The 27,904-nt window shown below is 41.8% G+C and overlaps 2 protein-coding genes and 1 long non-coding RNA gene across 4 annotated transcripts; 1 reads left to right on the top strand and 2 right to left on the bottom strand.

Annotated features, from left to right (window-relative positions):
* Positions 1–8,469: 8,469 nt before the first annotated feature.
* pip4p1a (phosphatidylinositol-4,5-bisphosphate 4-phosphatase 1a) lies at positions 8,470–23,921 on the bottom strand. 2 transcript variants are annotated; one of them, XM_076097577.1, is made up of 7 exons: positions 23,715–23,917; positions 22,661–22,854; positions 18,675–18,781; positions 16,507–16,612; positions 14,628–14,680; positions 13,073–13,163; positions 8,470–11,270 (listed from the first exon to the last, which is right to left on the bottom strand). In XM_076097577.1, exons 1-7 carry the CDS (start codon positions 23,830–23,832, stop codon positions 11,127–11,129), a joined length of 813 nt encoding a protein of 270 aa, XP_075953692.1. In that variant the 5' UTR covers positions 23,833–23,917; the 3' UTR covers positions 8,470–11,126. The 2 variants fall into 2 exon arrangements, with proteins under 2 accessions (XP_075953692.1, XP_075953693.1); XM_076097578.1 differs by lacking the exons at positions 8,470–11,270; positions 13,073–13,163 and adding an exon at positions 13,171–13,400 and having other exon boundaries at positions 23,715–23,921.
* LOC142956182 (uncharacterized) lies at positions 22,799–27,732 on the top strand. Its single transcript, XR_012955997.1, has 3 exons — positions 22,799–22,889; positions 26,302–26,467; positions 26,620–27,732. It is a non-coding gene; the product is annotated as an uncharacterized LOC142956182 (long non-coding RNA).
* On the bottom strand, positions 25,272–27,868 carry dnaaf6 (dynein axonemal assembly factor 6). Its single transcript, XM_076097580.1, has 6 exons — positions 27,773–27,868; positions 27,308–27,374; positions 27,075–27,180; positions 26,359–26,455; positions 25,751–25,836; positions 25,272–25,516 (listed from the first exon to the last, which is right to left on the bottom strand). Exons 1-6 carry the CDS (start codon positions 27,866–27,868, stop codon positions 25,387–25,389), a joined length of 582 nt encoding a protein of 193 aa, XP_075953695.1. The 3' UTR covers positions 25,272–25,386.
* Positions 27,869–27,904: the final 36 nt, after the last annotated feature.

Below are 27,904 nucleotides of genomic sequence, written 5' to 3'. Positions count from 1 at the left end.
CACACACACACACAATGACCTTCCCAGGCGATTCGGCAGAGCGGAGGCACCCAGCAGCTTCCCTGGAAGGCTGAAAACTAATCTCTTCAAGAAGCACTTGGCATAACCCTTTTTTCCCGCTGAATGATGTCTCCTCTTCCTATAAGCCGTAATATCCTCTTATCTTGGAGCAACAACAACAAAAAAAAAAAACATGTCTCCCCCTTAGCTCTTATTTTATTCCCCTTTTCCCCGCAGCAGCACACTCCCACATGATCACTGCAGGGTCACGGGGACATTATCGGGGAAACCTGGAGGGCTGAGCCAAAGACATTTCTACTGTTAAGGCGCCATTTAGACAAAAACAGGTTCTGCTGTCACAAGGCCAACACAAAAAACTCATTAAAACAAAATGCAATCATGCGGGAACAGGATTAGCAAACAAATTAGTAAAATGATATGTTTTTATCCAAATGTTGACTCCGACATTTGTGTTTTTCCCTATTTATTGGCTGTTTTGTTGGTTCATTACAAATTGCCGCTTGTTCTAATTCAGCGTCAGCTAAGTGCCGAAACATGCAAATCTAAATCCACCATCAATCTAATGACAGCCACAATGACTCTGAATGCCACAATTAAAAAACGACAAGTAAGAATCATCATGCCAGTCAACCACAAACGGTCGTCAGAGGTTTTTTTTTTTTAATTTTTTTTTTTAAGTACACGGCTAATTCAACTAATCACTCACGGGAATTCTCCCTTACAATCATCTCGTTTACAGAGAGCCAGCTAATTAAAGACTCCTGTGGACGTGCGATAATTATTCAATCGGTCCTGTTACCTTGTTTGGAGCAGGAGAGGAAAAAGCTTCGTTAGATGAATAACAATGATCGGTTTGTCTGCCGGCCCGCTTCAAGTCCTCCGCTGGAGGACTGAAGGATGGATGGACCGAATCTTAAACCCTCTATCTCACCTCACCCCTAACCACACAAACACACACACACACACACTTCCACTTCCACCTCCCCCCCTCTCCCTCCTGCAACATCCCTCCCTCTCTCTCCCCCATCCCAGACATAGGGGAGTCAAAACTAAAACATCTTATTGTTGTTGATGCCTTTCGAGAAAAAAACACTGGATAAAAATAGAACATTTAAAAGCGACCAAACTCTCAAAATAACAAATAATCCAGAAAAAAATCCTCCCAAAATAGTTTTCTTGGAAATTGGGACTAATCAATCTGTTGATGAGTCCATTAGTGGAGCAACAGAGAATCAATCAACGACACCTTTTGATTATCGATATGTCTAAGGCTGCAACTGATTATTTTCATTATTGATTGTTTTCGTGGTTAGTTGTTTTGTGTATAAAATGTCTGAAATGATCCGTTTTAATCTCCCAGAGCTGATCCAAACCTCAGTTTACTGTCATATATGCTCATCAATGTAATCTACAATGGAATGATCCATTAATCCATCAACTGTCTCAGATATTTCTATTGTTTAAGTCATTAATCAAGCAAACATGTCTTATTATATTGTAAATTGAATATTTAGGTTTTTCTTTAACTGTTGTTTGAACATAACATGCACATTTAAACCACATCAACTTTGATTGGGTAGACTAACTTGTAAACCGTAGTTGCAGCCGCAGCACATCGGATGTTGTCTGTAAGCAGAGAGGTCGACTGCTGCGACAGTAAACCGTCATCACAGGTGGGATTCTAAAGGGTCGGACCTGAGAAGAAGAAAGAAATGAGCCGGGAGGAAATAGGTGACGGTGCTCTAATCCGCTGTGGATTGGTGAGTATTATAGTGAGCCGAGGCTGTGTTCGACTGGAGGGAAGGTGACTGGAGGGTTTTCTCCTCGCTGAATCAAATGTGCGGCTGAACTCAACAGCAGAGCAGCACTTTGCTCCACAGCTGCTTTTCACTCGGGACCGGCCTTGGCCGAAGGTCAACGGGCTGTTAAATACTCGGCCACGCGGGCTCAGGAGGCTGTGAGAGGTCGGGACACACTTTACATGAGGTGATTACATGGTGGTGGAGACACTGAGGAGGGGGGTTTATTTTGGTACAGGGTCCTCGAGTCTCAAGTGTTAGGCTCACTCCACTGGGGGTGAACTCCTAGAGAACAAGGTTTAGAAATCATATTTCTAAAATACTATTACTCACCTTTGAAGTTTGAGCAGAAACACTCAAGAAACTATAAGAGGATTTAATGGCTCATAAAAACTTTTGTTTTCATGTTTTAATATTTGAAGCTCGAAAACTGGCGCTTGAATAATTTGAACTCAAAAGACAGTTTGGAATTTTACATTCAAACGTTGTTGTTTTTCTCAAACAAATCACAGATTAACGGAATTAATTTAAAAGCAACCAACACTAATAATAATGCTGCTCATGATGAGGAGAACACAAGTCTGAGCTTGCAATGCTTTTTCTGTAATCGACCAAATTCCGTGAAAGGGTTCATAGTCTTATTTTTTGATAAAATAGTTTCTAATCTAAATCAAAATGACGGCAGATTTCAGAAAATGATGTTTGGGCAAAGTTGTTGGCTGAATATTTCAGTCCCGATACCGATAGAGATAGTGATACCGGGTACCGATTATCTTTCATGTGTAAGGCAACATCAGGCTTGACTTCAACACTTTACTTTGTAAAACCAAATGAAATGTTATCCATCATTAGAATAATGAATCGTGCTCCAGCAGCTTAGTGAAAAATCCTCAAAATTAACAGGAATTCCCATTCAAGTGTAAACCTTTTAACTGCATGCAATTTGAACAGGCATTATAATTCTAGCATATTATGAATATTGTATTTAAACATAGAATCTGCTCCGTCTGGTTGAGTCAGTATCGGCCCGTTATCGGACATCCCTACTGCCTTGGTGCCGATCTGAACACAGGCGAAACGGATAATACACGGATAAAGTGAATGTGAAAGTATGTTCTACAACGTGGTTTCAGTGAGAAGCAGGTTACAGGATCACTGTGGACGACTTAACTCAGACACAGGGCTGCTGCTGCTGTGTTTGTAGGTGGATTATCTGTGATTTAGTTTTCACTGCAGCTGAGGAGGAGACAGACAGGGAAGCTCCCAGCAGCAATCCATTTAGGCTTATTATATACACACATCCTATACATTCGCCCCCTAGAACACACTCACACACACACACACACACTTATTGCCTCTCAGATGTGATAGCTGACACCGGAGGCTTTTAATTCCAGTGTAAATACAAATACTCTCCCAGACAGCTATCAATTATGTATGCCGCTAATTGAGTTGAATGTTGGGCTTTTAGCAGCCTGGGGACCCTGGGTCACATGCAAAAAGCCTGAAACCAAACACACGCTCACACACACACAGGCCTATATATTTGCATACTTGTGAGGACCGCTATCGATATGGTGCATATCCTAGCCTCTAGCTTTAGTCTTTATAGACCGTAGCATTGATTTTGTATGTTTTTGCCCGTCTATAACATATTAAGAGTACTTTGTGTCACTGATGAAGATCTGATGATGATTTTGAAAGCCATGTTTTCATGCTGTGGGAGGCCTTGGGCCTTGGGTGGGAGGCCTTGGGTAAAGAGATGGTATGAAGATCAATTAGCAGACTCTTGGAATTTATGAAATCCGAAGTCAACATTCAGCCTGCATTCATTTTAGTTGGTTATATTATTGGAGTGAGATATCCGCACTTAAACTGCACCATGTAACAATGCAGGGATTTTGAGAAGAAGAAAAACTCGGCGATGTGATGGATTACTCAAATCAATACTCTGAGGCTGCAAACATAAAAATATACAGGAATGCTTGAGCAACTACAGCTTCAACAATCCCACAATTCACTTCTCTATCAGCAGAGGCTCAGTTGGAGAACAAGTTTGTTTCCTCCGTTGTTGACAAGTTTTCAAGATTAACAATTTAACACAACACGGATGCGATTAAAACGATGTTTGGCAATCTACACTTGCAGGTCAACTGAGCAAACAACCTGCTGATGAAGACCGTGTGATTCAGTTAAAAGCTCCAGAGAGGACGTTGTGTGGAGATCGATACGTCCGTTTTCCACTTCAACCCTCAATCTGCCCTTTGAAGCGGCGAGGAGAGACCTGCAAAGGTATCCTCACCCTCCAACAAACGCTCCCAATCTCTACCGCTAAAACTCAAATTGGTGCTCTCAGAGATAGCAGTAGAACACACACAGAGAATAAAGACACTGCTGCTGCTCATGGATTTACACACACACACACACACACACAACAAAGGAAGAGGCCTCACAGTGAGCATAAAAGCTGACAGTTTGGAAATTGAGCCTTCGGACATGATGGAGCCGCCCAGACAGCATCCAAAGCCAGATGACAGAGAGAGAGAGATTTAAACAAACAGGCTGAATATTGAGGCGAGCGCTGCTGTCAGGGGAATATTACTGTAAAGATGTAATATAAACACCAGAGTTGTAAGAAGGTAGAAAGAAAGAAAAAAAAAAACCCTCTCCTCTGTAGCGTTTCTGTGTCAGATATTAGCCCGGTCTCTCACCAACAGACACTCAAATATAATGAATCGGGCATAATCAAACTTCACATTCCCTGAGGGGCAATTTAGGTAGATGGGAATTTGCTTTCCACCGAGATTGTTATCCTGTTTTTTTCTTCTTTCCCTGCGAGCGGTATTATCTCCTCTGTGACGAACTGTGTGTGTGTGTGTGTGTGTGTGTGTGTGTGTGGAGGGAGGATGGGGAGAAGGGGGGGGGGGGGTTAAGTCTGGATCTGATCCCCACTAAAAGGACTGTTTGTTTTACAGCTGACGACCCCGGAGTTTAATCTGGTGCTTAGCTGCCTGCTCAATCTCTCCTCTCCTTCGTCTCCCTGCATCCTCTCATCCTCCCTGCCTCTCTTCTCCCTGCATCCTCTCATCCTCCCTGCCTCTCTTCTCCCTTCATCTCTCTCTTTCTCACTTACTCAATCGTATCATCCTCTTGCAGTGAGTTAACCTCCCCCCCCTTCCTCCTCAGACACCACCACCTCTTCATCATCTTCCTCCCTCCTTCCTCTATCCCTTGTCAGCTCCTTATTTCTCTTCTTCTTTCTTCGTGGCGCCAGGAGCGTTTTCTTTTTCTTCTTTTTCCACGATTTACATTTAACTGGATCCATCAGGTTGCATGTTATGCGTAAAATTAAGCGGTGTTACATCACACAGTACAGTGGGTGCATGCGTGAGTGTGTACGTGTGGGAGGACGGGGAGGAGTGCAGCGATGGTTTCGGGGCCCTCAAATGTGTCCTTGTGTGTGTGTGTTTTAGGGCCTCTAAATGTGTGTGTGTGTGTGTGTGTGTGTCAGGAGGACAATAGTGAGAGTGTATGTTAAACAGGATGATAGTGTTGCAGCAGATGAGGGTCATGCTCCAGGACTTAAGGGTCAAATCCTGTTAGAAGTAAGAGGGATCAAGGCTTTAGCAAGTCGCTGCCCTTTTCTTTTTCTTTTTTTTCTTACTGCTGCAATATTTACTGACTCTGTGCAAGAGGAGCTCTGTGAGTGTGAGTGAGACATTCAGAGAGTATGTGTGTCTGTGTGTGTGTGTGTCTGAGTGTGTGTCTGTGGAATAACTTAAAACAGCTTTGGTTTGATTGAGCTCCGTTAATACATGTAAAGCAATAAAACAGAGGCGGCACAGAGAAGAAAATAATTGATTGTATCAGGATAAACCGCTTTGAGCAGGGGTGGAAGAAGAACTCGGATGTTTTACTGATGTAAAAGTAGTAATACTTCAGTGTATAAATACTCTGTTACAAGTAGCAGTCCTGCATTCTAATTCTTACGTATTTATATTAAGCACATACGTATTAGCATCAGAATATACTTCAGTACTCATGTGCAGAATGGTCCATTTCAGAATATTATAGTAATCAATGATGCTGCTGGTAAAGGCTCATTTTAACTACTTTATGTAGTTAATATATAATAATTTAGTAGTTGATGGTATATTTTATATTAATCAGAAAATGCAATGTAACTATTAACTGTCAATTAAATATAGTAGAGTAAAAAGTACAATACTTGTTTCTTAAATGTAGTTTAGAAGCACATAGTTGCATAAAATGGAAATACTGAAGTAAAGGACAAGTAACTAAAAATGTATTTAAAGGGACAGTTCACCCCCAAATCAAAACTACATATTTTCTTCTTACCTGTAGTGCTATTTATGAATCAAGATCGTTTTGTTGTGAGTTGCCTAGTTTTGGAGATATCGGCCATAGAGATGTCTGTCTTCTCTTGAATATAACGGGAGATGGCACTCAGCTTTTGGTGCTCAAAGCGCCAAAAAAAAAAAAACATCGGAAAAACATGAACTGCAGCCATTTTGCAAAGCCATAATTCAACCTCATATTTGCTCACATATTCTTTAGTGTATTTTAGGGATTTCTCTTCACACAAATTCCTCTCTGAATCTTTGCATCAGAAACACGTATATCATCCAAGACAAAAGAAAAAAGCTTTGTCAAACGAGGATGATGCAAACCATTCCAACACAGGATCTGTTGTATTGCTGCATTTTCAAAGGCTTGAGTCATGCTGTTGGATAAATAACTCTCATTAAAACATTATTTCCTAATAATAGCTAAATAGTAATGAGCAAAAGATCCCTCAGCTGTGAACTGATGTGCAAAAGGCATAAAAATGTTATATTGTATATGTGACTGTCATGATGGAAAAGGCACCAAATAAGATTTACAGCAAATGAGATTTCCTTTCTCCTTCCTGCCTCACACCATCGTACGAGTCCCACATCATCTGAACAGTCACTGAAGTATCTCACAAGGGGAAACTATCAACATGGCAGAATGAACAAAAGTGGAGAGCAGAGACAGCAACGTTTCCCAAAGGAGGTAAAGTGGTATAATGTCATGAATAAAATCTTCAGTCAATAAAATGGACCTGAAGCCTTTTAGAGCAGCAGCGTGTGAGAGAGAAGCTGAGCGTGTCACAGAATAAAAGCAAACGAATGCCCTCTCACTTAAAACCAGAAGGTTATGGGACCAATTGTCTTCCTCACTTCCTTGGGCTTATTTATTTATTCCCCTCCACTTTCTGTTCTCTCAGCCTCCCTGGTTCGTGCTGCTCTCCGGGGAGCTGTGGTTTCTAAAAGGTTTCTCAATGTCCTTAATCCCTCCATCTCTTTGTGTCCAGGCAAAAAATATATCCGCATGAAACTCAAGAGGCCGACAGGGGCCAAGTCGTGTGAGAAAAAGATGAGCTTCTTTCCAACATTTTGTGGGAATAGGAAAATAAAATAAAGCTTTTCTTTTTTTTTTTAATTGAGGATAATTGGGCTTCTTTCTTTAAAGTACAAAGCTTTAAATGAGTGGTTCTAAAACTGGTGTCCTTTAGGTTCAACAAAAAGAAAAATTGTTTGATTTCACTCGTTTTAATAACTATGAATTATCCCAATTAAGAGTGGATGACAGCTATAATCATAGGTTTCACTTACCGACATTATTTCCAAAACTACTCTCTGTAGACATGGACGTGGAACTATTGTGGAGCACAGCTCAACTCATTCGAGAAAAAAAAGGAATTATGATTGGATTAAAACCTATATCCACATATTCGTGTTACAGATGAAAGCAATCACAAAAACAGGACTAAATTGGTGGATGCCGATCTTAAATATATTCAAAATATACTATTAGCCACAATAGGTTGACTGAACAGTACACGCCACCACCTTGAGTCAGAACAACACCTCTGCATGTTGCAAAACTAGAAAATAAGCAAGCAGAGAAGTTGAAACTGTTAGCTTAAAGTAACAGATAAATGGCTGAAACAGTTAGCTTAAAGTAACGGATAAATGGCTGAAACTGTTGGCTTAAAGTAACGGATAAATGGCTGAAACTGTTGGCTTAAAGTAACGGATAAATGGCTGAAACTGTTGGCTCAAAGTAACGGATAAATGGCTGAAACTGTTGGCTTAAAGTAACGGATAAATGGTTGAAACTGTTGGCTTAAAGTAACGGATAAATGGCTGAAACTGTTGGCTCAAAGTAACGGATAAATGGCTGAAACTGTTGGCTTAAAGTAACGGATAAATGGCTGAAACTGTTGGCTTAAAGTAACGGATAAATGGCTGAAACTGTTACACTTGAGCTCATCGGATTGGGCTGAGGGGTTACATCATACAAGAAAGGTTGGGAACCATTTGTGTACACGGGAACAAGACAAAAGCAGAATATAAAGGAAAAAAAGAGAGGCGCTGGTAGAGGTGAAGGGACGTTACTATATTTACCAACTTTTAGAGCTAGTGCTGGAAGCTACTTTCATTTTTTAAATCCAGCGTACTCTTGCTAGTTTCTCAAGATTACCAACCTTGCCTTTAAGCCTTAACGTGGAAAGTTTTTCTCCCACAAATATATGAACCGAGATTCACGGCGTTATCAGATCCTGTGTTTTGGTAAATAAAAAAAGAACTCATGTGAGCCATTTTGTACATCATCATGTCTTTATTTGTGTGTAAACAAACTCTGAAAAGAGCATCAGCCAGGTTCTTGATTATTGGCAATAACATGATTGATTTCATTTTGCAGTCATGGATAAAACATGATCACTGAACTGCAAAAAAAGGTCTCCTCAAACAAGTCATATCAACCATGTCCTCCAATCTTATTGTTTTACCATCAGTATTAAAAAGCAATGCACTGAACATAACTCGAAACTGGTGGATCATTGTAGTAATCAAATAAAATCAAAAACAAAACGTCATTGGTCCAGTCTTGAAGAAAGTTAGATTATCTCGCTCCATAACAGACTTTTTCCCACAATAAATAAGATTTTTGGACTCGATCAATGACTTATTTGTGGATTTTTTTTTGCAGCGTGTATAATAAATAACATGACACTTCCATGTGAACCGTTTGCGACCTCAGTTCAGTCAAGCAGGGTAACTTCTTCTCATCTTACTTGGTGTCTGCAGTGTTTCTCACTACTGTATAAGGTGCTGGGTGTTTGTGTTTATTAGAGAGAGAGAGAATGTCATTGCTTGAGAATGTGATTCGGTCATAATGTTTTGTTGCTTGTGAGTATGTTGATGTGTTTCTGTGGTTAAAGATTTGGACACGACTGGGTGTCCAGAGGCTTATTAGGTTAGTAGTTCATCAAATCATTAAATATGTAACGGGTGAAGAGTTGCAAAAATAACCTTCTTTAAAACAAACAAAACGTCCGCGGCGATCACCGCCGTAGCGTCGAGCTCGGAGTGCAACATAATTCGTCACTTTTCATTGTACATAAACAACAAATATATTTACAATCAAAAAGAAATGTTACCACATTCAGAACCACAGACGGAGAAGTCATGATGGGACTTAATGAGTGAGCATGTAGCGTGTTGCCTTAAAGAAGACCAATCAACTAGAAAGCTCAATAACAGCCGCCATCTTCAATGACAAAGACTGGACATATTTTCACCATGAATTGTCCCAAATGTATACAAAACCCTGTCAGTTTAGCAACAGGGTGCTTTCACGCCTATTGCAGTTTATTTGGTAGCTTTGATGTATTTTCATGTACAGCCCGGGCTTCTGGGGCTGCTATCTGGAGCCTGTAGCACTGTATTTTTAAGCCCACTGTTGTTTTGCTTTCATAGATTCAACCTCAGCTAGCAAAACATACAAACAGGCCCTTAAAATTCAGCTTCGTCCTCTCCCAAGAGAAATGTGTAGTGCGGTTTGAGAGCATGAAAGCTTACAGCCAGCAACAGAAAGCAATTCCAAAAACACATCTTATACTCAGATATCAATGTTGTAGCCGCCAATACCTCTTCGTGTTTTGTTTCATATTTTTGGTGTGTTTTGGGAAGCCAAGCAGCACAAAAATCAATCCAGGTCAAACCATATAGACGCATGTAATGAAGTAAAGCGGCCTCTTAACAATGGGAGGGGGGCTTGTGCCACATTTTGCTGCTCATGGTGTGTCAATTGGAGACGTGCAATTAAAATAGGTATTTAGGTATAACGGGAAAATGAACAGTAAAACAACTTTGTATAAAAGTAAAACCTGTTGGCTACAGTTTGGATGACAGATGTGGTTTACGGGACCAGAACAAACTATCAAACTTTAAAGTGGGATGCGTGTCACTTTTTTCCTTCCCTGAAATAAGGAGAAGGACCAATATGGAGAAAATCGGTTAGCAGGTCCGTCTTTGAAGAGGGAGGCTGGGATGCCTTTGACAAGCTGGTTTGTGAGCCGTTGAAACTCTAAAAGAGCACCCTCCTTTTATTGTGTGTCGGCATCTATGTGTGTGTCGGCATCTGTGTGTGTGTGTGTGTGTGTGTGTGTGTGTGTGTGTTGAATCCTTCTACCACACCTCCTTTTAAGGCTTTCAAGCTGCTTTGGATCAAAGTCGGTCCCAGGGGGATAATTCAGCAGAAAACACTGAGTTTAAAAAACATGGTAGCCTACCTTCATGTGCTGCTGGATTACATTTTTCAGACACATTTCAACACCTACTTGATCTTTTTGCTTCACAAAAGGCGGCTGGTGTCCCTCCAGCCACACGGCCTCCGCTGGTATCGATTAGTTAGCTTCATCTGACTTCATCGCCGCTTTCACAGAAATCACTTGTTTTCTCTGTTTAAACATTTTGAAAAATGCTAAAATACGAAACCAAATGGTCAAATTAGGATTGGAAGAGGGAGCGGGCCCCCCCCCCCGAAACAAAGTCAGGAGCAAATATTCACACGTAAGACTTGGCTTTAAGCCCTTAAGCTTAGAGGTTGCAACCGATGTGCCACAGACGAAAGCCAAAATGTAGAAACAGCGCGGGGGGGCGGGGGGAGAGTAGTAGAAGAAGAACGGCGATGTTAAAATGAGCCCCACACTGGCCACGAGATTAGAACAGATAAACAGTACATTAGGCTATATGCGTCATCATAGTTACCGATAGATATATAGCAGCCACAGCCACCGCCATCCAGTTTTCGAAACATATTTGACTAAACGGGGAGGGACAGAAGGAGGAGAAGTTTCTCTTTCTGGAGTTGGATTTAAATAAATAATCTGGTTTTTCTGTGTTTTTTTTTTTCTTTCCTCCTGCCTGGTTGGGTTGGGAGGAGAGGAGCGGCATGGGGCTGGAGGGGGCTCTATGTGAAGTTCTGGAGGGGCTGGCTGACCCTCATGCAGGCCCAGTAGAAGGCCCGAGCCAAGGTGACGAGAACCAGGAGCAGCAGCGCGGCCCACGAGGCGTAGATCCCCTGGTAGGTCTGAGCCTTCGTCCACGTTCCGGCCTAGACAGACAAAGCATTGTGGAGTACAGGCTGAGGGTGTTATGGTGACTGGAATGAGTCAGCACAAGACCAAGCAGGCTACAAAGAAACCAGCAAACACGGAGCTAAAGCTACAACTAAAATGTTCTTTGCATTTATTATGTGACACATTCATGTTCCATCCAACAATCCAGAGATTTCTAATGTTAAAAGATGAAAGTCACTCCTACAATTATGTATCCACAGTCTGTGATCAATCCGCCTGCACCAGACTGATGCAGCGCCACTGAATTGCTGCAAATGCACTAATTTCCATGGAAGTATTCAATACTCGAGAGTGACTGGAGGGGTGGGGGGGGGGTAAGAGAGAATATATCTTCACCATCAAGTATTGAGTGTGCAGCTGCTTCGAAGAAAATTATTTAATGAGGACGGTAAAAGTGACTTTGAGAGAACCCACAGGGATTTTCTGAGAATATGGAAATATGAATTCCTGTTTCAAAGTCACAACACTGGAGTAAAGCTAATATGGGGAGAACAAGGCGAATTAGAATTAGGGAACATTACTTCAGAGGCATTTTATTCATCTATATATATTAATTGTTGAAGTGCTGTCGGGAATATCATAGAATTGCTCTAATGAATAACATTTTGACACTAATAGATCTGCTGGATGATACGCAGCGCTGGCTCTGATGACTAACGAGATCTAGAATGAACCAGTGAGCATGTTTCAGCCCGGGACGAGGTTTTGTGTACGTTAAAGGTACGCGTTTGTGTGCACTGCATATTCTCTTCATCGTTATTTAAAGAGAGCGCGACCGGCAGCCGTATCGAACCATGAGGTAATCAAACCAGCTCATGCAGGCTGAGAAAAACATCAAATATCCTTAAAGAGTAACGTAGAGCGCAGCCTTAAGTTAATGCCTTCCCTCTTCTCCTGTAAACGATGTGTGACGTTTTAATGATTCAAGCTGCTCTCGGGGGCCTTAACATTTTAAATGGCAGCTATTAGCTCATGTTGCTGAGTTGGGAACACATCACAGCTGTTACGGCGATGGATCTTCTTAACTACCTTGATGTACTTTAAAACCGTTGCTTCGGTATTCCTCTAATTAAACGCAGTCTGGAAGCAAAGTTTGATCCGTAACTTGTTGTCGATAAAAGTTTACTGACGCAGCTCGGAGATTAAAACTGTCAAAACTTGTGCTCCTGCGCCATACTTTAGAATTAAAACAACCTGATCTCATGGTGCGGCGTTTACTGCCACTACACCAGCATTACGCAATGCTGTCAATACAGCATTCTCATTGTGTGCACATTGCTAAGTGCTCTCCATGCTGACAGGCACGTCTGTCTCCTGAGTTAAATGTGTCTGTACTGAGGCCGTTTCATGCTCGTCTTGCACCCTCTGCTGTTTATAAAGCAGAATGCATCCACTGTGTCGTCCTCTCTATGTAACCGGGTGTTATCCTCTGCTGACTGTCCAGTTGTGATCTATGATCGGGAGATAGTTCTGCTGTTGCACTCTTGTTTTATCCATTTTTAAACAAGAACAGATAACATCTGCACACCCTCCATGTTAAACGTACAGATGGGAGATTTTAATCGGACTGCTTTTTCCTACTGCCTTTGTTTTATCTGCAATTCTAAGATTTGCATATTTTAAATAACAAAGACGGAGGATAGATTTGAAAAAGATGAGACAATAGTTATTATTTTCCTTAATTCCTACAGGCCACTTTTTATATGATTATCTCATATTAATGCTTATGATTAAAAGAGCTCTCCCTCTGTTGGATGTCAGTGTGGCGTCCACTCACCATCAGCCCGGCGGTGGAGATGCTGAATAGCAAGCAGAGTAGAAAACACCACAAGCTCCGCCTTCGGGGATACCTCTGGCCAATGGAGGAGCTGCAGGGCCGACAGAGGAGAGAGAGAGAGAGAGGGGGTGATTAATTTGATTAGGAAATTAAATCAAATACAACACAATGATATGACCCTGTAAGTACGAGTATTTTTCACAGCAGGGACTTTGAGTTGTCGCAGTAGGAGCAGCACAGGCGTTATTAATAAAGATGGCTCCGTGCTATTTGAGTTCCCAGTGAGTGAGTCAGCATGAACGACAACAGAACGCTGAAGCTGGAGCAGCTGAAAAGAATTCAGACAAACATTAATTGCAATATTTCACCTGTGTTTGCCCATGTCCAAATATATTTGAAAACGTCCTATTCAACAATAAGGACGTGGGTTAAAACATAATTTGGCATCTTTAATGTTTTTTGAATCCTACTCCAGGATCAATCAACATAAGAAACATGTTTATTACTGCAACCAAAGCAGGTGAACTCTTCATGGAATGTTCAGGGCTGAAGTAACACATGAACGATGACGGAGATACAGCTGCAGAAACACGAGTCCAGGCTCCATCCAGGATTTGGGGGCTTTTTCCGATCTGACCAACTTAAGTCTGACGACTAAAGCTGTTCATAAAACCCGTCACGGCCCACCCGTGTATCGCAGTAATACAACGGACACACCTGACGCCTCCTTCTCAGCACCATGAGGTTCAAAGACTGGAGGCAACCTGTTGCTCTGTGTGCCTGACAGACTGCAGGAACACGCCTGGAGGCTGCTTCCATTACTCCTAAATGTACAACAAAAACTTCAAACTAAGTTTTATCGACACAGTTCTGTTCATAATCCTAGACGTAACCAGTCATCAAACACAACTAGAACTACCAGCTCGCGGTTCTATGCCGTACATCGACGTCTAATAGGATGAAGTGATGATATTTTGGACAGACATTTGTCTGAATTTTTCATAATTAGCATATTCATTCTTGAGTTATGGCAACAATGAGATTTGACCACCAAATTCTAATCAGTTCTTCCTTAATGCCAAGTTTGTGCTACATTTGAAGAAATTCCCTCCAGGGACAGACCATATTGGCATAAAAAACTGCAATATCACAGATTTGCCATACTTGAAACACATTTTTGATACGCATCACATGCCTGCTGATTCCAGCTCCTAAAGTCCGGTGAACTTTGCTCACCGCGTTAGGAAGCTTACGCAGAATGTAGAATACAGGAATGTGGTTTGCAGCAAAGTCAAAGGAACCTCCTGAGGTACCAAACACAAGTGGAGCTAAATCCCACGGATCAGAGACCTCATGATGTCGTGAGACACGTGAGCTCTCTGCTGCTGCTGCTGCTGCTGCAGCAGACCCTGAAGCCACGACCTGCTCGCTCACTGAGTGACTCGGTTCCACCGAGTTAAAGCTTCAGCAGGCCGCCTCAGGGTGTAAATCTACAATGTAGACGCTCAGTGGGGAGTGAAGGGATGTGATGGATGAATCGCTTACAGCTACTTACACTTTCCTGCAGTGTGGGCACCGGGCCAGCGTCCGGTCTGTGAACTCTGTCCACTGAAATCACAAAGACAAAGACATGTCACCTTCAGCTGCAGCCAGAAACCAACACGCACATTTGACACGGAAGTCATAACGAGTTTATACTCTGGCTTACATTCACAATCAGAAGACACTGCTCACTACATGAACATATACAGAGAGTTATCATGCATTAGGTGAAGAAAGGTGAAGATGGCAGTGCACACATGTGGAGGTGTTAAAGGTGTTTACAATGGGTTGGCATTTGGAATTCATGTTATTTTCTTAATGCGTTTGTGCTGACCAGGTTTGTATAGAAGAGACCTGAGGGACTTATGGAGGGGGTGTAACGCTGCACACTGGAGTAAAACAGCTGACTAATAGATTACGTCTGTAAAAGAATAAATAAAAAGCAGTTCAATGATAGAAAATGGAGAAAAGCAACAATCCTCACATTTGAGAAGCAAATGTTTGACTTAAATTATCTACTGATACTTAAATGACTTATTGCTGAATAATTCCCTATTTAAATCAATGAGAGTACAAATCTGCACTGATGGGACAAATACTTTGAAAATGTACAAATTTAGAATAAATTCCTTGTGGGATTACAGGCGGCGTTATATAAACACGCCTGCTGCTGCTTCATGGATTAATGACATACTTTAAGAAACTTAACAAAAAGCATCGCAGCTCTTGCCAACAGGTGCTCAGCACCAGCCACAGAGATGACAAAGAGAAACAGTCTCCTCTCAGGCTGCAGACGTTTATTCCTCCCTAACGTTGGGCGCGTTTATACATTTGTACAGCCTGCAGGGCAGAATACACTGTGCATTCGTCTTGTTTTGAAGAGGAAAACACTCTGTATTGGGAGCACAGAGAACATTATCAGTAGATCTGCGACTAGAGGATCACCGCACCGCCACCCAGGGCACAGATTAGTATTTCCACTCAGCCTCCCTGTCTTTAAGCAGGCAGCAAAGGTCCGATGAATGCTAAACACCCTCAATCATCCATCCGACGTCTAACGCCATTCTTCCCTTTCTCCTTCCCGCCCTCCTCTCTTTGGTCGTGTGTGTGTATATGCATATGTATATATATATATATATATATATATGCTACAGTACATTTCACAACAGATACCTCGCAGGCCTGCTGAAAGGGTCGCCAGACATTTCAGCGGACAAACGCTAAAAGCTTCACTCCGAAGCCAAGAGCAGTGTTATTATTCAGCTACTGTACATAGTAATGCATCACCTCTTCATCAACGCCTTTAACGGGTCTTGGCTCCATGCAGGGCATGTGATTTTATTTGAGATATAGATCATCTAAAGAGGCCGTAGAGGGACCTGTGCCAGAGACTGAATATATTGTTCTGATGTTGCAATTCCTCCTGCTCGTCAGAGGCGGATCAGAGCGATCAATACATGTTGTTTATGCCATTGTTGATAATTAGAGAATAATAATTTCATAATGGTTTGATCTATCTCTTCAAAAGCTATGAGGATGGGAAGAGAAAATGAATTCGATTTTGTATAAAGAAATGAAAAATAAATAGAAGTAAAAAAGCTAGTTAGTAGACCTTTATGGAAAAGGTTCATAGACGACCAGACGATCAATACCACTCATGTCTGTCTGAAAGCCTAAAGCTAGCTGAGCTAGCCCGCTGGTGGCTGTGGATGTGACAGACAGACGTGAGACTCAATCTTCTCATCCAACGCTCAGCAAGAAAGCAAATAGGCAAAACACCCAAAAAGCTGAACTATTGCTTAAACTGTGTCTGTGTTGTGATTCTAAATCTTCGAGGCCACAGAAGTGAAATGAATGAACATTATTCTGTTTCGACAGAGTGAGTGTGGTACCAGGAAGGTGTTGCTGCAGTGTCCACAGGAGACCCGGGCCCCGGCCGGCTGGGGATCAGGACTGGCCGGACCAGGATGAACTGGACCCAGATTAATTATCCTCTTACTAGAAGAGACGCAGACAGAAAAAGAAAATGAACATTCACACCACGACCTACTCAAGATATCACTCAGCGTAAGTGCAAGCTAATTAGCACCGCCCGAGGCGTCGGTGTGGAAAGGCTGACGACAGTTTCACTTTTTGGGGGATTCATCAGCAGCCAATCTGTTCATTATCATTAAAACTGCTTTTCTTTAATCAACTTCCTCCTCAGACTACCGCGGTCGCTCAGCATCCCTGATCAGACAGCAGCACGGAGACGTGTCTGAATGCTAAGCGGTGACACGAGGAGGTAAACCCTCCAGAGACATGTGATGCAGGACGAGTGGCCTCGGAGGAATCCTCACAACCTTTTCCCGAGAGACTATTTTTCAGGGCGCGGCGGCTGCGCCCAAAGATAAAAATAGTTCTACTTCTGGGACCCTGCAGGGCGTCATGTCGCGGGACGAGGAACAACCAATGACGGCAGCAGACGCCTCTACTTTCTTTGGTAGATATTCTTTGGACGTCACAACATCGTGTTGAGAGACAGTAGAGCTACTGTGAGGGATTCACGGGGCTAGAAATGACTTTGTTTAGGTGAGTCAGTGAGGCCGACTGCTAATTTACAGCAACTTCATCATCATCGCAGCACGCAGCCCCCTCCCAGGAGCAGCTTGGATAAAAGGATGAAAGCAGCATGGCTGATGTTTTCTACACGTTTTGTGAAACATGCAGGATCCCCCGCCGGCTATGAAAGCTAAATGATGTTGTGTTCTGGAAACAAAGAGTCTTTCAATCTAAAGAATACCTGTGATACAATAAACACACACACACAGTTCACAGACAATATCTTCAAAGACAGTTCACACTGAAACTCCTGCTTTGTTCCTAAAGAGTCGCAATGTGCGATCATTTCAAAGCAGATTACTGGTTTATGGGTAAGTCGTGAAATATGTTTTTTTTTTTTTAAGATATGTCATTTGGTTTGAAAACACACTAATTTCTTTGTGCATTTATGACAAAAAGGAATCTTTACTCTAATTAGCTCTCAGACTTATGATCTGCACTGAAGCTGACAGATGGATTATGTGCTGCAGATCATCATAACAACAGATTTTGTGATGCACAGTTTAGAATTATACAGACTTACATTGCAGCAGGAAATTAACCCTCCAAATAAAAGATGGCTAACAATGTAAAAGGCCCGGTATCTCTCTTTACCAGCGTCACACAGCAGCAGCACGATGTTCAGATGAGCTGCCAAAGCCGTTCATTTCCAGACACTGAAATCAGCCTTCTGTTTGTTTTACAATAAAACAATCCCAACACATCTGTTGGGCCTGTAAACAGTGTTTTATGGCTTTTTCTTTCGCTCATTTCCTGACAGACGGCGACTGAAACTTTTCTTCCCCAAACTGTATTTGAACTTCTAGCAACCGACGTCTTCATGGACTGGAAAATAAAAAAGGACATTTATTATAACTCATGGAACAGTTTACTTTCACCGGTTATGTTCTAAAGAGACGTATGTGCTCATTTTGCTCTCTAATAGTATAGTATATTATAGTATATATAAATAAAATTGCTATGTGAGTATTTGTATAGTAGCAGGAATTTAGCTCATAATTAAAGCAGCTACATGCAAAATAAATGTGATATTTAGCTGCAAGGTGCAGATTAAACCTCAACACAATCCCCATTGCTCTATTATATTTGGCCCAACCTCACACAGAATACAGTATACTACCCACGCCGACGTAACACGGACGGTGTGCAGAAGTGAAACGCGTTCTAATGAGGCTGTTACTTCCTCATCCGACTCACTGAGCACCGCATGCAAACTGCGCCAGGAGCACAGCCTTAATTGAGGGGACTACTGCTCCCACTGCACCTTGTTTCCTCTGCTTCACCCCTCTCTCTCTCTCTCACACACACACACACACACACACACACACACACACACACACACACACACACACACACACACACACACACACACACACACACACACACACACACACACACACACACACACACACACACACACACACACACACACACACACACACGGAAAAGAATCTCTCACCAATATGGCCGGGGACAGGCGATCCTCTGGGAGGTGACTTTGCAGATGAGCAGACAGTTGCAGGGGCAGCGAACGTACTTCTTCCCTGCTGGGGCGTTCTTAATTGGCTGCAGAGGGAGACGTGCAGGCGCACAGGAGGAGATAAGAAGACAGGAGAACGAGGAATTACAATGGGAGTAGATAACAAGCCAATTATTCTTGACGGATGAGAATTAACCAATACTACTTCAGGGAGAGAGAGAGGTATTCTGGGAGGTATTAGAAAGTTGCTGTACTGCAGGAATCAAGGGACAGTTTTCATGATACATCGTGATGCCGGTGGAGCTCCGTCGACCTCATCGGTTCAGGAGCTGCTCGTTGCTGTTGAAACGACTGAACAGAGTCATCACATTATTATTATTATTATAGTAATATTAAATAGGTGATTTAAGACTTGAACCAACACATCAAGCGTCGAGTGCTCATTCTTTGCGAGAAACGCTTAAAATGTATTATTGCGCCACCAAAAAGGCTCTGTGAACGAGTTTGGGTGTCTCTATTGATATTCCAGTAAACATAAATGGAATCACACCAGTGAAACCAGTAAACAGTTAGTCTGGAGCGACGACATTTATTAAAGCCTTCCGGGACTTTCTGCAAAACAACAGGTGTATCTAGCGATGCACCTTAACATCAATATCGGGGAAAATATGGAAAAAGGCATCAAAAGTGTGACTTTCATACGATAAGATTTGGTCCTGCAGTCGGCTGCTACAGTATATTAGAAGGTTTTTGTTGCTGTACGCTCTACAGTATTTAGTATTCACATTGGTGGCATAATATGTTATTTTTATAACCAGCTCTTGTTGGTGCAGCCTACTTTGTGTCATCTCACGAAAATCAGCTGTCCAGCACATAGTTTGAGCTCACGCAGAGAACAAACACTCACAGCTATACCATTAACACGCCTTCCTCTGGACCCAACAGAATGGCCTGATGATGGTTCTCTCCCCTGCGTCATTACACTCTGACTAACCCGATCAGATTGAGTACTATGAGCGTCCTGCTCCGTCATCAATATCACTTACAACAGCTGTGGGAGGGGAGGTTGTGTCTGCACTGGAGGGAGGGAGGTAATGATAGGGAGGGAAAGCTAATATTACATGTAGTCATTACACGGGGGATTGTCAAATCTCAGTCACCTTTACTTATTAAAATGACTGTAATACAGAGATTTGTCAGTGTCAACATTTAAATTACTTTCAGCCCAGTCTAATACAACAGTCCTGCAATAAATCCCACCTTCATGAAGCTTGTAATGTCATTCTGGAGGCTGCTGCTGAAATGTAGAACATTATACTGACAGCTGTTTCTGTTATTCTGCCCATTTTAAAACAAAAATGGATTAATTCAAAACAAAATAACATGCAGCTGCAGGAGAGTAATCTTTCCCACAACCTGTAAATTGTACGATGTTCTTTATGAATGTTGGAATCTGACGTCTCGATATATAATAATCGTTGCTTCTGCTCGATCGGCGTGTCCCGCGTCGAGAAAAGAGACGTTCTGCCTCGTGAATATTACCACGTTAACAGCGATGGAAGACACAGAAATCTGTGGCAGTGAAATGTACAAATGTTAACTTCTGATTGTTTTCTCACGCTACTTGTTGAATTAAAAGCTACATGGCTCGTTCATCAGGCTAATTAACAACAGAAGACTGACACACAAGCAGAAAGAGAGCCCCATTAACACCAGCACAGAGCCTGTAGATCAAACCTATGCTTCGCCTGCTGTCCACATTCTTATACAAATCTTTGGATTGGAGCCAATACTGGAGTCTTAACAAGATTCTGTACGATGCAACTTCCATCTGTCATGCAGACGATGAAACCAATTTCAGTCCGAATGCACCCTCGTCTGTGTGTTCTCTGTAGGTTGTCCAAGGATCTCTTTTTGCACACCCTGGACATATTTCTGCACATGTACATATGTTCCCTCCGTCTGTGAATTGCTCATTTTGCCAGTTGGTACATCTGGACACATTTCACATTTCAACTTCCATCTGTACACCGATCTGCATTGCCGCTGACGCACAACAGAGGAGCTCATTTAACGCGTTTTATCTTCAGCTCAACTCTCCTAATGGCCCAATCGTTTAGATCCATTTCTCTGAGAGGCCCTTTCCCTCAAAGTGATGATCTAAACTTTCATAGACCAGGAAGCTAAAAGAAAAGGTGTATCTGATGTACATTTGTTGTTTGTGTTGTCTTTCCACACCTGACGCAACAAATAACCAGATACATAACTGTATCGCTGTCAAATCAACTGTGATAGCTACAATAAAAACACAACAATGGGACCTTTATCAAGAGGACAGGTGGGCTCTATCGACTGCGTTTGGTGTTGTTGGTGCCTGATTTTTCCATCTGCATTTTACTCAGTCTTGGTCAAACATTTTTAAGACTTCAGACTGCCAGATCAGGAAAAACCCCATGATGGTAAACAAGTGGTATGAATGTAAAGGCAGTAGGAGAGTTGACATCCTGAATGAATTAGTGCAAATTAGTAGACAATGCTTGTGACTCCACCAGACAGCTTGTTTAAAGAAGTGTCTCTCTTTCTGTGCTTTGATAAAAATTAAATAAATATATATATATCCATGGCGCTGTCCGTGTTGCTGAAGTAGAGGCTTTTTCTCCGAGTATCGGTGGTTCATTCTGACCACTGGCATTAATAAGTCAAACACTTACATGTGCTTTTCAGTCCAAATCTCTCGTCTACTCGCAAGGAGCTTACAGAATATTTGTAGAGCGTAGCATCACACAACACTGACGAGACTTCACAACATCAAACGGGCCTGAGAGATCAGAAGACCGACGCTTAGCTTTGGAATTCGTACAAGTGTTAAAAATTCATGTTGTGTATCCTGTGTTTGTCGACACCCGAGTTCACATCATAAACCTGTAGCTAACATCTGGAAGAGGACCTACAGCACGTCTACAGCATGTCTCACTGTGATTGTTTGGTGCACATATAAATTAAAATGACATCGCACTCACCTCACCAGACTAAATAAATCAACTCCCACTGTTAAGGAGTCCTTGGATCTGGATACTGAGGCTGACCCAGTTGATGTTGGTTGGCATAGTTCAGAGTGGAAACTTATAAAAACGGTCCATCTAATTTATAAAGCTTTTTCATGATGTGTAAAAACTATAGCCAGCACATTTAAGGGTTAGTTCAACCAAATAGCAACAAAACAAATGCTTTCTAAAAACAACTTTCTACCAAAAACCATTTCCAGACGGATTATAGGGACTGTTAGTGACCTCACTGTGAGCTCTGTGGATTATCCAGAGTAATGAGGACACCGATTCTGGGATGAATTTTCAGTGCTTTGAGTCCCAAAAACAAAATGACATTCACCTCCATTGTACTGGGATGGAGGCAGAAATCTTAGAGACACATATCTCAAAGGCTGAGTTAAATAAAACCAAATCTCCTGTGTGGGTAGACACCACGAGAAGTTTGTAATTTGTGTGAAACAACCCTTTAAAGTAAGATACTGGTCATGTATTTGTGCATGAATGTGTCTTTCAACGGCATACAGTAGAGATGGGAGATAAACTGATCCCATATGAGATAACGCCAAAGCTGAAAGACCCGCCTGATTGAGAGAGTTGTGTTGTTTTAGACGAGGACAGTGTGTCTGCTTCGCTCTACCGTTGTAGGGTATGTGAATGGAAACACAATGAACATGCTAATGCACATTCGCTGTAAACTGCCCAAGAAATACCCCTCAAGCGTAAGTGCCCCAGTCTTAAGTGTAGGTCTGTGTACAATAACTAAGTTGAATTTTGTTATTCTTTATGGATACAATATGTATTTTTCAAGGTGTCTTTTATCCATTTTGTTTTTATGAAAGTTCATAATTAATTTGTCTTTTGTAGGCCTAGTTTGTGTGATTTGAAAAAAGCTTTGTGTGCGTTACTTTGATAACATACCGTAGCTTCATTGCAAACCCCGCACTTCACCACATGTTGGTGGATCTTTCCCTCCACGGAGATCAGGCTCTGACACACCCTGCAGCTGATAACAGGCGCACTGCCACTCTCCGGGGAGGTGAGAGGGGAGTAGGGCGGCGGGTCCTCCCCCAGGAGCACCGAGGGCTGAGTCGGGCTGGGGAACGGAGGGAAGCCTGGAGAGGGACGGAGGCAAGGAAGGGAGAAAATGGTGAATACAAAAGTAGTCCGACCAGTAACAAGTGAAGGGATTGTTGAGGGAACACAATTACAGGAGTTGTGCAACAGATAGAGAAAAAAAGGCCTAAATTCCCGTGACAAGTAACCTCTTATGTTGCGATTAACAAGTTAATAAGATTTAGTCTCGAGGTGGACTGAAAGGAGCTTTATAAGAAAAACATTCTTGGAATGCTGATTGGGGGTTAGTTTCAACAAATAGGAGTCTAGTATTAGTGAGGGACAGACATCTGATAAGGAATGAGGTAGTAAATGAGACAGTTTAACCTAGGAACCAGATGCAACTGATCTACATTGTTAGCAAGCAGGCTGAACACAGTTCAGTTTTTGAAAGCAAACACAATTAGGAGCCATACATCTGCCATTACCGTATCTACCAACAGTCCCTCCCAATGTGAGCTGTCATTGGTCGCATCGTCCCTCACCAGTCTCCGTATTCGCTGTCTCATGTGTCAATCAAATCAGGTGTTTCTCAGATGCTAGCTAAGTTGTAGTTATCTAGCTTGCTAGCACAGTGGCCACCGTACAGCTGTTAAAATATATTCATAAATGTGCGTCAGGAAACGTGAATTAAATATATTTGTTGTGATAGTATTACTGAGCTGCAAACCTAAAGCTTAGCGCGTGGTTTTGCCGGTGCTCAGTAGAGCTAGCTAGCTAGCTAGCTAACGCTACCAAAGCTAACATGTAACGGTTGCTAGGTTGGCTAGTTGGCACAACGTTAGCCGCTAAGGTTAGCGGCTAACGTTAGAGCTAGGCTAATTGAGGCTGGAGGAGAGAGGGCACCATGGATACTCACTCTGTGGTTTGATGGGCACACCGTAGGGCGCTGCACCGGGAGACACCCCGCCGTTACCGCTGCCAAGACCACCATCTCCCAGATCCGATAGTAACGGGGACCTCTCGCCGTCCGCCATACCGAGAGGGAGGGGGGGAAAGAGTGGGAGCGTGAATGCAGACCAATGTTGTATTGTTGTGTCGGAAATGCAGGCGTCACGTGATCACACCACCGCCGCCGCTGCTGCGGTAACGGCGCTGGGAGGTGTGGCACGGCTCACCCAGGGATGCTGCTTCTACATGTTTATTTTTAAATATCCTATCTTACCTTAACAGTGGTAGAAGAAATATTCAAATCATTTTCTTATGCAAAATATGCAATATCACAGTTTAAAAGTCATGCATTCCAGATTTTTTTTAAATAACAGAAGTATTCGCAACAAATTGTAGTTAAAGTAGCTTATCAAAAGTAAAGAAATACTCACAATACAGAGTGTAATACTATTATATCATTGGCTCATTGTTAATTATATATGTGTAAACTGCATTTCATTTTAAAAAGGAGCTGTTAAATAGTGACATGCAAAATGCAATATCTCACTCTGCAATGTAGTGAGAAGCATAAATTGACCTAAAATGGTGATGCTAAAGTAAAATGCCTGAAAATATTAAGTACAGTACTACTTGTATTTAGATAATTTTCACCACTGCACTTTAACATCAAGACTTGCAAGATGAGCAGTTTCTCCTTTGTGCAATGAGCAGCTTCACTGATACGCGGGACCTTAATTGTTTTTCTGGATGTTAAGATTTCATTTATTTGGTCCCACTCACCTGCTGATCTTAGGTTTTAATTAGCAATGTTTCAGTTACAAGTCCACTTCCTCAAATGTTAAGTTGCTGCTGGCAGAAAACAATAAAAAGATGGACAGTGTAGCATCACAGAAACACATGGTTCAGACTTTTTCCAAGTCTATATCAATACAATTCTTATGTGATCACATGTATGTTGACATAGTTATTGGTCACTGTAATATTTCTAAAAGTTAATGGTCAACTATGGATTGTTTATTGCCATTATTTCTTGTTTCTAAACGTTTTCCTGCTCCTGTCTTTTCATCTTTAGATTGTGCTTTATATTTGTTAATGCTTTTCATGTTTGCTCATCTTAAACCATTGGGGCAGCGAATAAAGCATTTTTTAATAAAATTTAACTTGTGCTGCCTTTACTGGCCCTGAAATAATCCCTTCCTAGTGTGACAACAATGAAAGAGATGGGACATAAAATCCACAGACGCTCTTCTGTGCACAAATGCCTTCCAACTTTCAGCCAAAGTTAATGAGGCGTCAGTAGTCTGAGAGCCAAACGAGGTGGGCATCTTCCCAAAGAAAAGGAACAATTAAAAGTCACCAACAACATACACACACACATGGCCGTGTGAGTATTGTGTAACAACAGACGTGAAACTATTTTAACCTAATGTATGTCTTTCCCCTTAATCGTGTTTTGCAATCACAGTTATTGTATTATCATCAATAATAAAGGAATTCATCCTGAAATTATGAAAACAAACATATAATAAGACAAATGTTTATTAGAAAAAACATATTTTAATACTCATGGAATCAGACAAGACATGTAGAAACAACTACTCCGTGTCTTTTGAATAGTCGTTGGCTGTAGTCAGTGTTTCTCATTGCATGTTGATAAAATCCATGGGACGTTTGATGAGCAGAGTCACCTCCAGTTCCCCCCTCTCACTGAAGAACTGAGCCTTTCCCCCGTGGCTGTGGGTCGGATGTGGGAGATGAAGACCCAGTTTACTGAAGAGAGGGGAGCAGACAGGTTAGGAGAGCGAGAGCACAAGGGAGAGAGCGTGTATCTGAGGGAGGAGGATGTTAAGAGCGGCAGGAAAACAGCAAATCGAAGCTCAGATCTTGACGTGAACCTCTGATTAAAAGGAAATGTCTGGAAATGGGAGGTTTTGGTCTGAGCTGAGGCTGCTCCGTCTTGAGGGGATTAAAAATGAAAGAGAACATTTTCAAAGCACGCCTTACTATTTTGGCGTTCGTAGATCAAGGAACTTTTCTTTTACATCCAGCACTACATCTGTTGCTTCAGTGTCTGGTAGTTTGATTTTCACCTAAGAGAGGGAACAAGTCAGCATCTTTAATATTGTACACTGTGCACATGTTCAATCTTTACTTTCATTCAAAGAGGATACAGATATCTCATCCGCATTACGATGTTAATATACACTGCTTTTTCAGTTCTAATAAACTAGCTAAGGCTGTAATAGATCCTTATTTCCTAGATTCTGGTAAAAATAATAATAATTTTATTTTTCTTTATTTAACTCTGATCTGATTTTCTAAACAGTTACACTTACTCTGCCTTATCTGTGCAACTTAACAGTTGAATTGTTTACTCCTTCACAGTTTTTATACTTTCCATAGTTTCAAAATGTTTACTGGCTTGGTTGAGCCTGAAATGATCGAGTTCTTAAAATGTATTCTCCAAAACCAGCCCACACTTAGCAATGGGAGCATCCTGATTGTGTGTCTCTTGCTGTCCCTGATCACATCCTTGTACATTTCTTTTTTTTCAGTATCAAAACAAGTACATGTATTTCAATACAAAAATGCTGTGGCGGTAGATAAATTACCAGCATGGCTTCACAACACATGGAGGATGGGTCCTTTCTGTTCAAGCCCAAGAACAGATCCTCTGTCCCCACACTCTGCTTCAGGATTATTTCATACCTGAACACAAAGGTTATAAACTTTAAAGTAATTTCACATCACACTGGACTGAATCAATAGAGAACAACAACATGCAGAAATAAGCACGGCTTAAAGTCTCAGCTGAGTGTCAGCTGAGGTGTAATAATGCTCAATTCTTCAGACAGTTTTGTTCTCCCTTTCAGGATGGATTACTGAACGGGTCTACCGGCCACAGGCTCAGAGGCCCAAAGTGTGAGGGCCCCCCCTGGCCTTCACCTACAAGATGTCACTCAAAGAGAGACATACCAACCACGAGGAGACACAAAAAGACCACAAAGAGACCGTGTCCAGGGGGCCCACTGTCTCTTAATCAGCCATGCTTTTCACTTCTATATATAGCACAAGGGTAACCCAGGGAAGTAATAAATAAATAAAGTTTCATGAGTAGAAAGTTGTGAGTTAAACCTTTACATGGGACAGTTTGGCTTTTCTGGTTTTAAGGCTTAAATAAACCCAAGAAGTGAGGATGAGGGAAGGTGCATTCTCAGTGAGGGAATTGGTAAAAAACAAAATGGACATGTCTTCTTTCCCCAGTGTTTCCCCCTTTAAACACCAGTGAACCCTTTGGTGTGCATCTCTTTCAGCCCTGTAGTCTTACTCAGGTTGTGGCCGCGGGTCAGCAAGATCATCATACTGGGAGCCCTCAGCCACCTCCTCCTCGCTCCATATATCTTTGCTGTTCTTCTTCTCATAGACAGTTGACACTAAATGAACAGCAACACACACACAAGTTCTGTTTGTACATTTCATCAAGTCATCTGAGTTACTATAATGACTGAGGAGTTTTTTTTTTTTTAGAAGTTATTTTGCAAGAGAAATACAAAGCATTACCTTCTTTATCTCTTTTGGGTGGGGGGCCGATGTGTCCAGGACCCAGTCCTGCACAAGCAGTCACATTCTGTTGAGGTTAACTCATGTTATTGTAAACCAACAGAGAGTTTAGGCCTCTCGCATGTTAATTTGGCTTTTGCTTAACAGACATACACTTAAAAACTTCCTCTGCCATGGGTCAGAATATATGACGTAAAAACAATAAGACATATCTTAAATAAACATTGAAAAACGGCAGCAGTCACTTAAGGCTTTATCTTAACTCAAATAAACACTAATGGCATCCAGTCATTCAATCTTCAGTACAAGGCATGCAGTTAAAAGACAAAAGCACTAAAGTTAACTTTGTGCATCGTCTTTTAAAGACTCTTCATATATTTGAGACATGTGTACAGTATTATCATTTACTATTGCATTAAGGCCGAATGTAATAAATGATCAAAATCTGATTGTACAATATCTTACTTTACAGTCTTCATCACCATCATCATCCTGCTGAGTTGATAACAAGGTAGAGAGAGCCTGCAGGTGCTGAGCAGATGATACTCCAAGACACTCCATTCAGAATAGAACTAATCTTTTACCTTTTTTAAAATA

The sequence above is a fragment of the Anarhichas minor genome, unplaced genomic scaffold, assembly GCF_050575085.1.
Source record: "Anarhichas minor isolate MPS153535 unplaced genomic scaffold, ASM5057508v1 ptg000024l, whole genome shotgun sequence".
In the NCBI taxonomy this organism is placed as follows: domain Eukaryota; kingdom Metazoa; phylum Chordata; class Actinopteri; order Perciformes; family Anarhichadidae; genus Anarhichas; species Anarhichas minor.
Note: the sequence above shows the minus strand (reverse complement) of the source record. Positions and strands in the feature narration are given on the sequence as shown.

Excerpts from the sequence above, each read along its gene's own strand:
- pip4p1a (XM_076097577.1), bottom strand. The coding sequence starts at position 23,832 with ATGGCGGACGGCGAGAGGTCCCCGTTACTATCGGATCTGGGAGATGGT. Across the intron at positions 22,855-23,714 it reads TGTGCCCATCAAACCACAGA|GCTTCCCTCCGTTCCCCAGC; the intron begins GTGAGTATCCAT and ends GTCCCTCTCCAG. Across the intron at positions 14,681-16,506 it reads ACTGCAGCAACACCTTCCTG|TGGACAGAGTTCACAGACCG; the intron begins GTACCACACTCA and ends TTGTGATTTCAG.
- dnaaf6 (XM_076097580.1), bottom strand. The coding sequence starts at position 27,868 with ATGGAGTGTCTTGGAGTATCATCTGCTCAGCACCTGCAGGCTCTCTCT. Across the intron at positions 27,375-27,772 it reads ATGGTGATGAAGACTGTAAA|AATGTGACTGCTTGTGCAGG; the intron begins GTAAGATATTGT and ends TAACCTCAACAG. Across the intron at positions 25,517-25,750 it reads GATCTACGAACGCCAAAATA|TAAACTGGGTCTTCATCTCC; the intron begins GTAAGGCGTGCT and ends CCCTCTCTTCAG.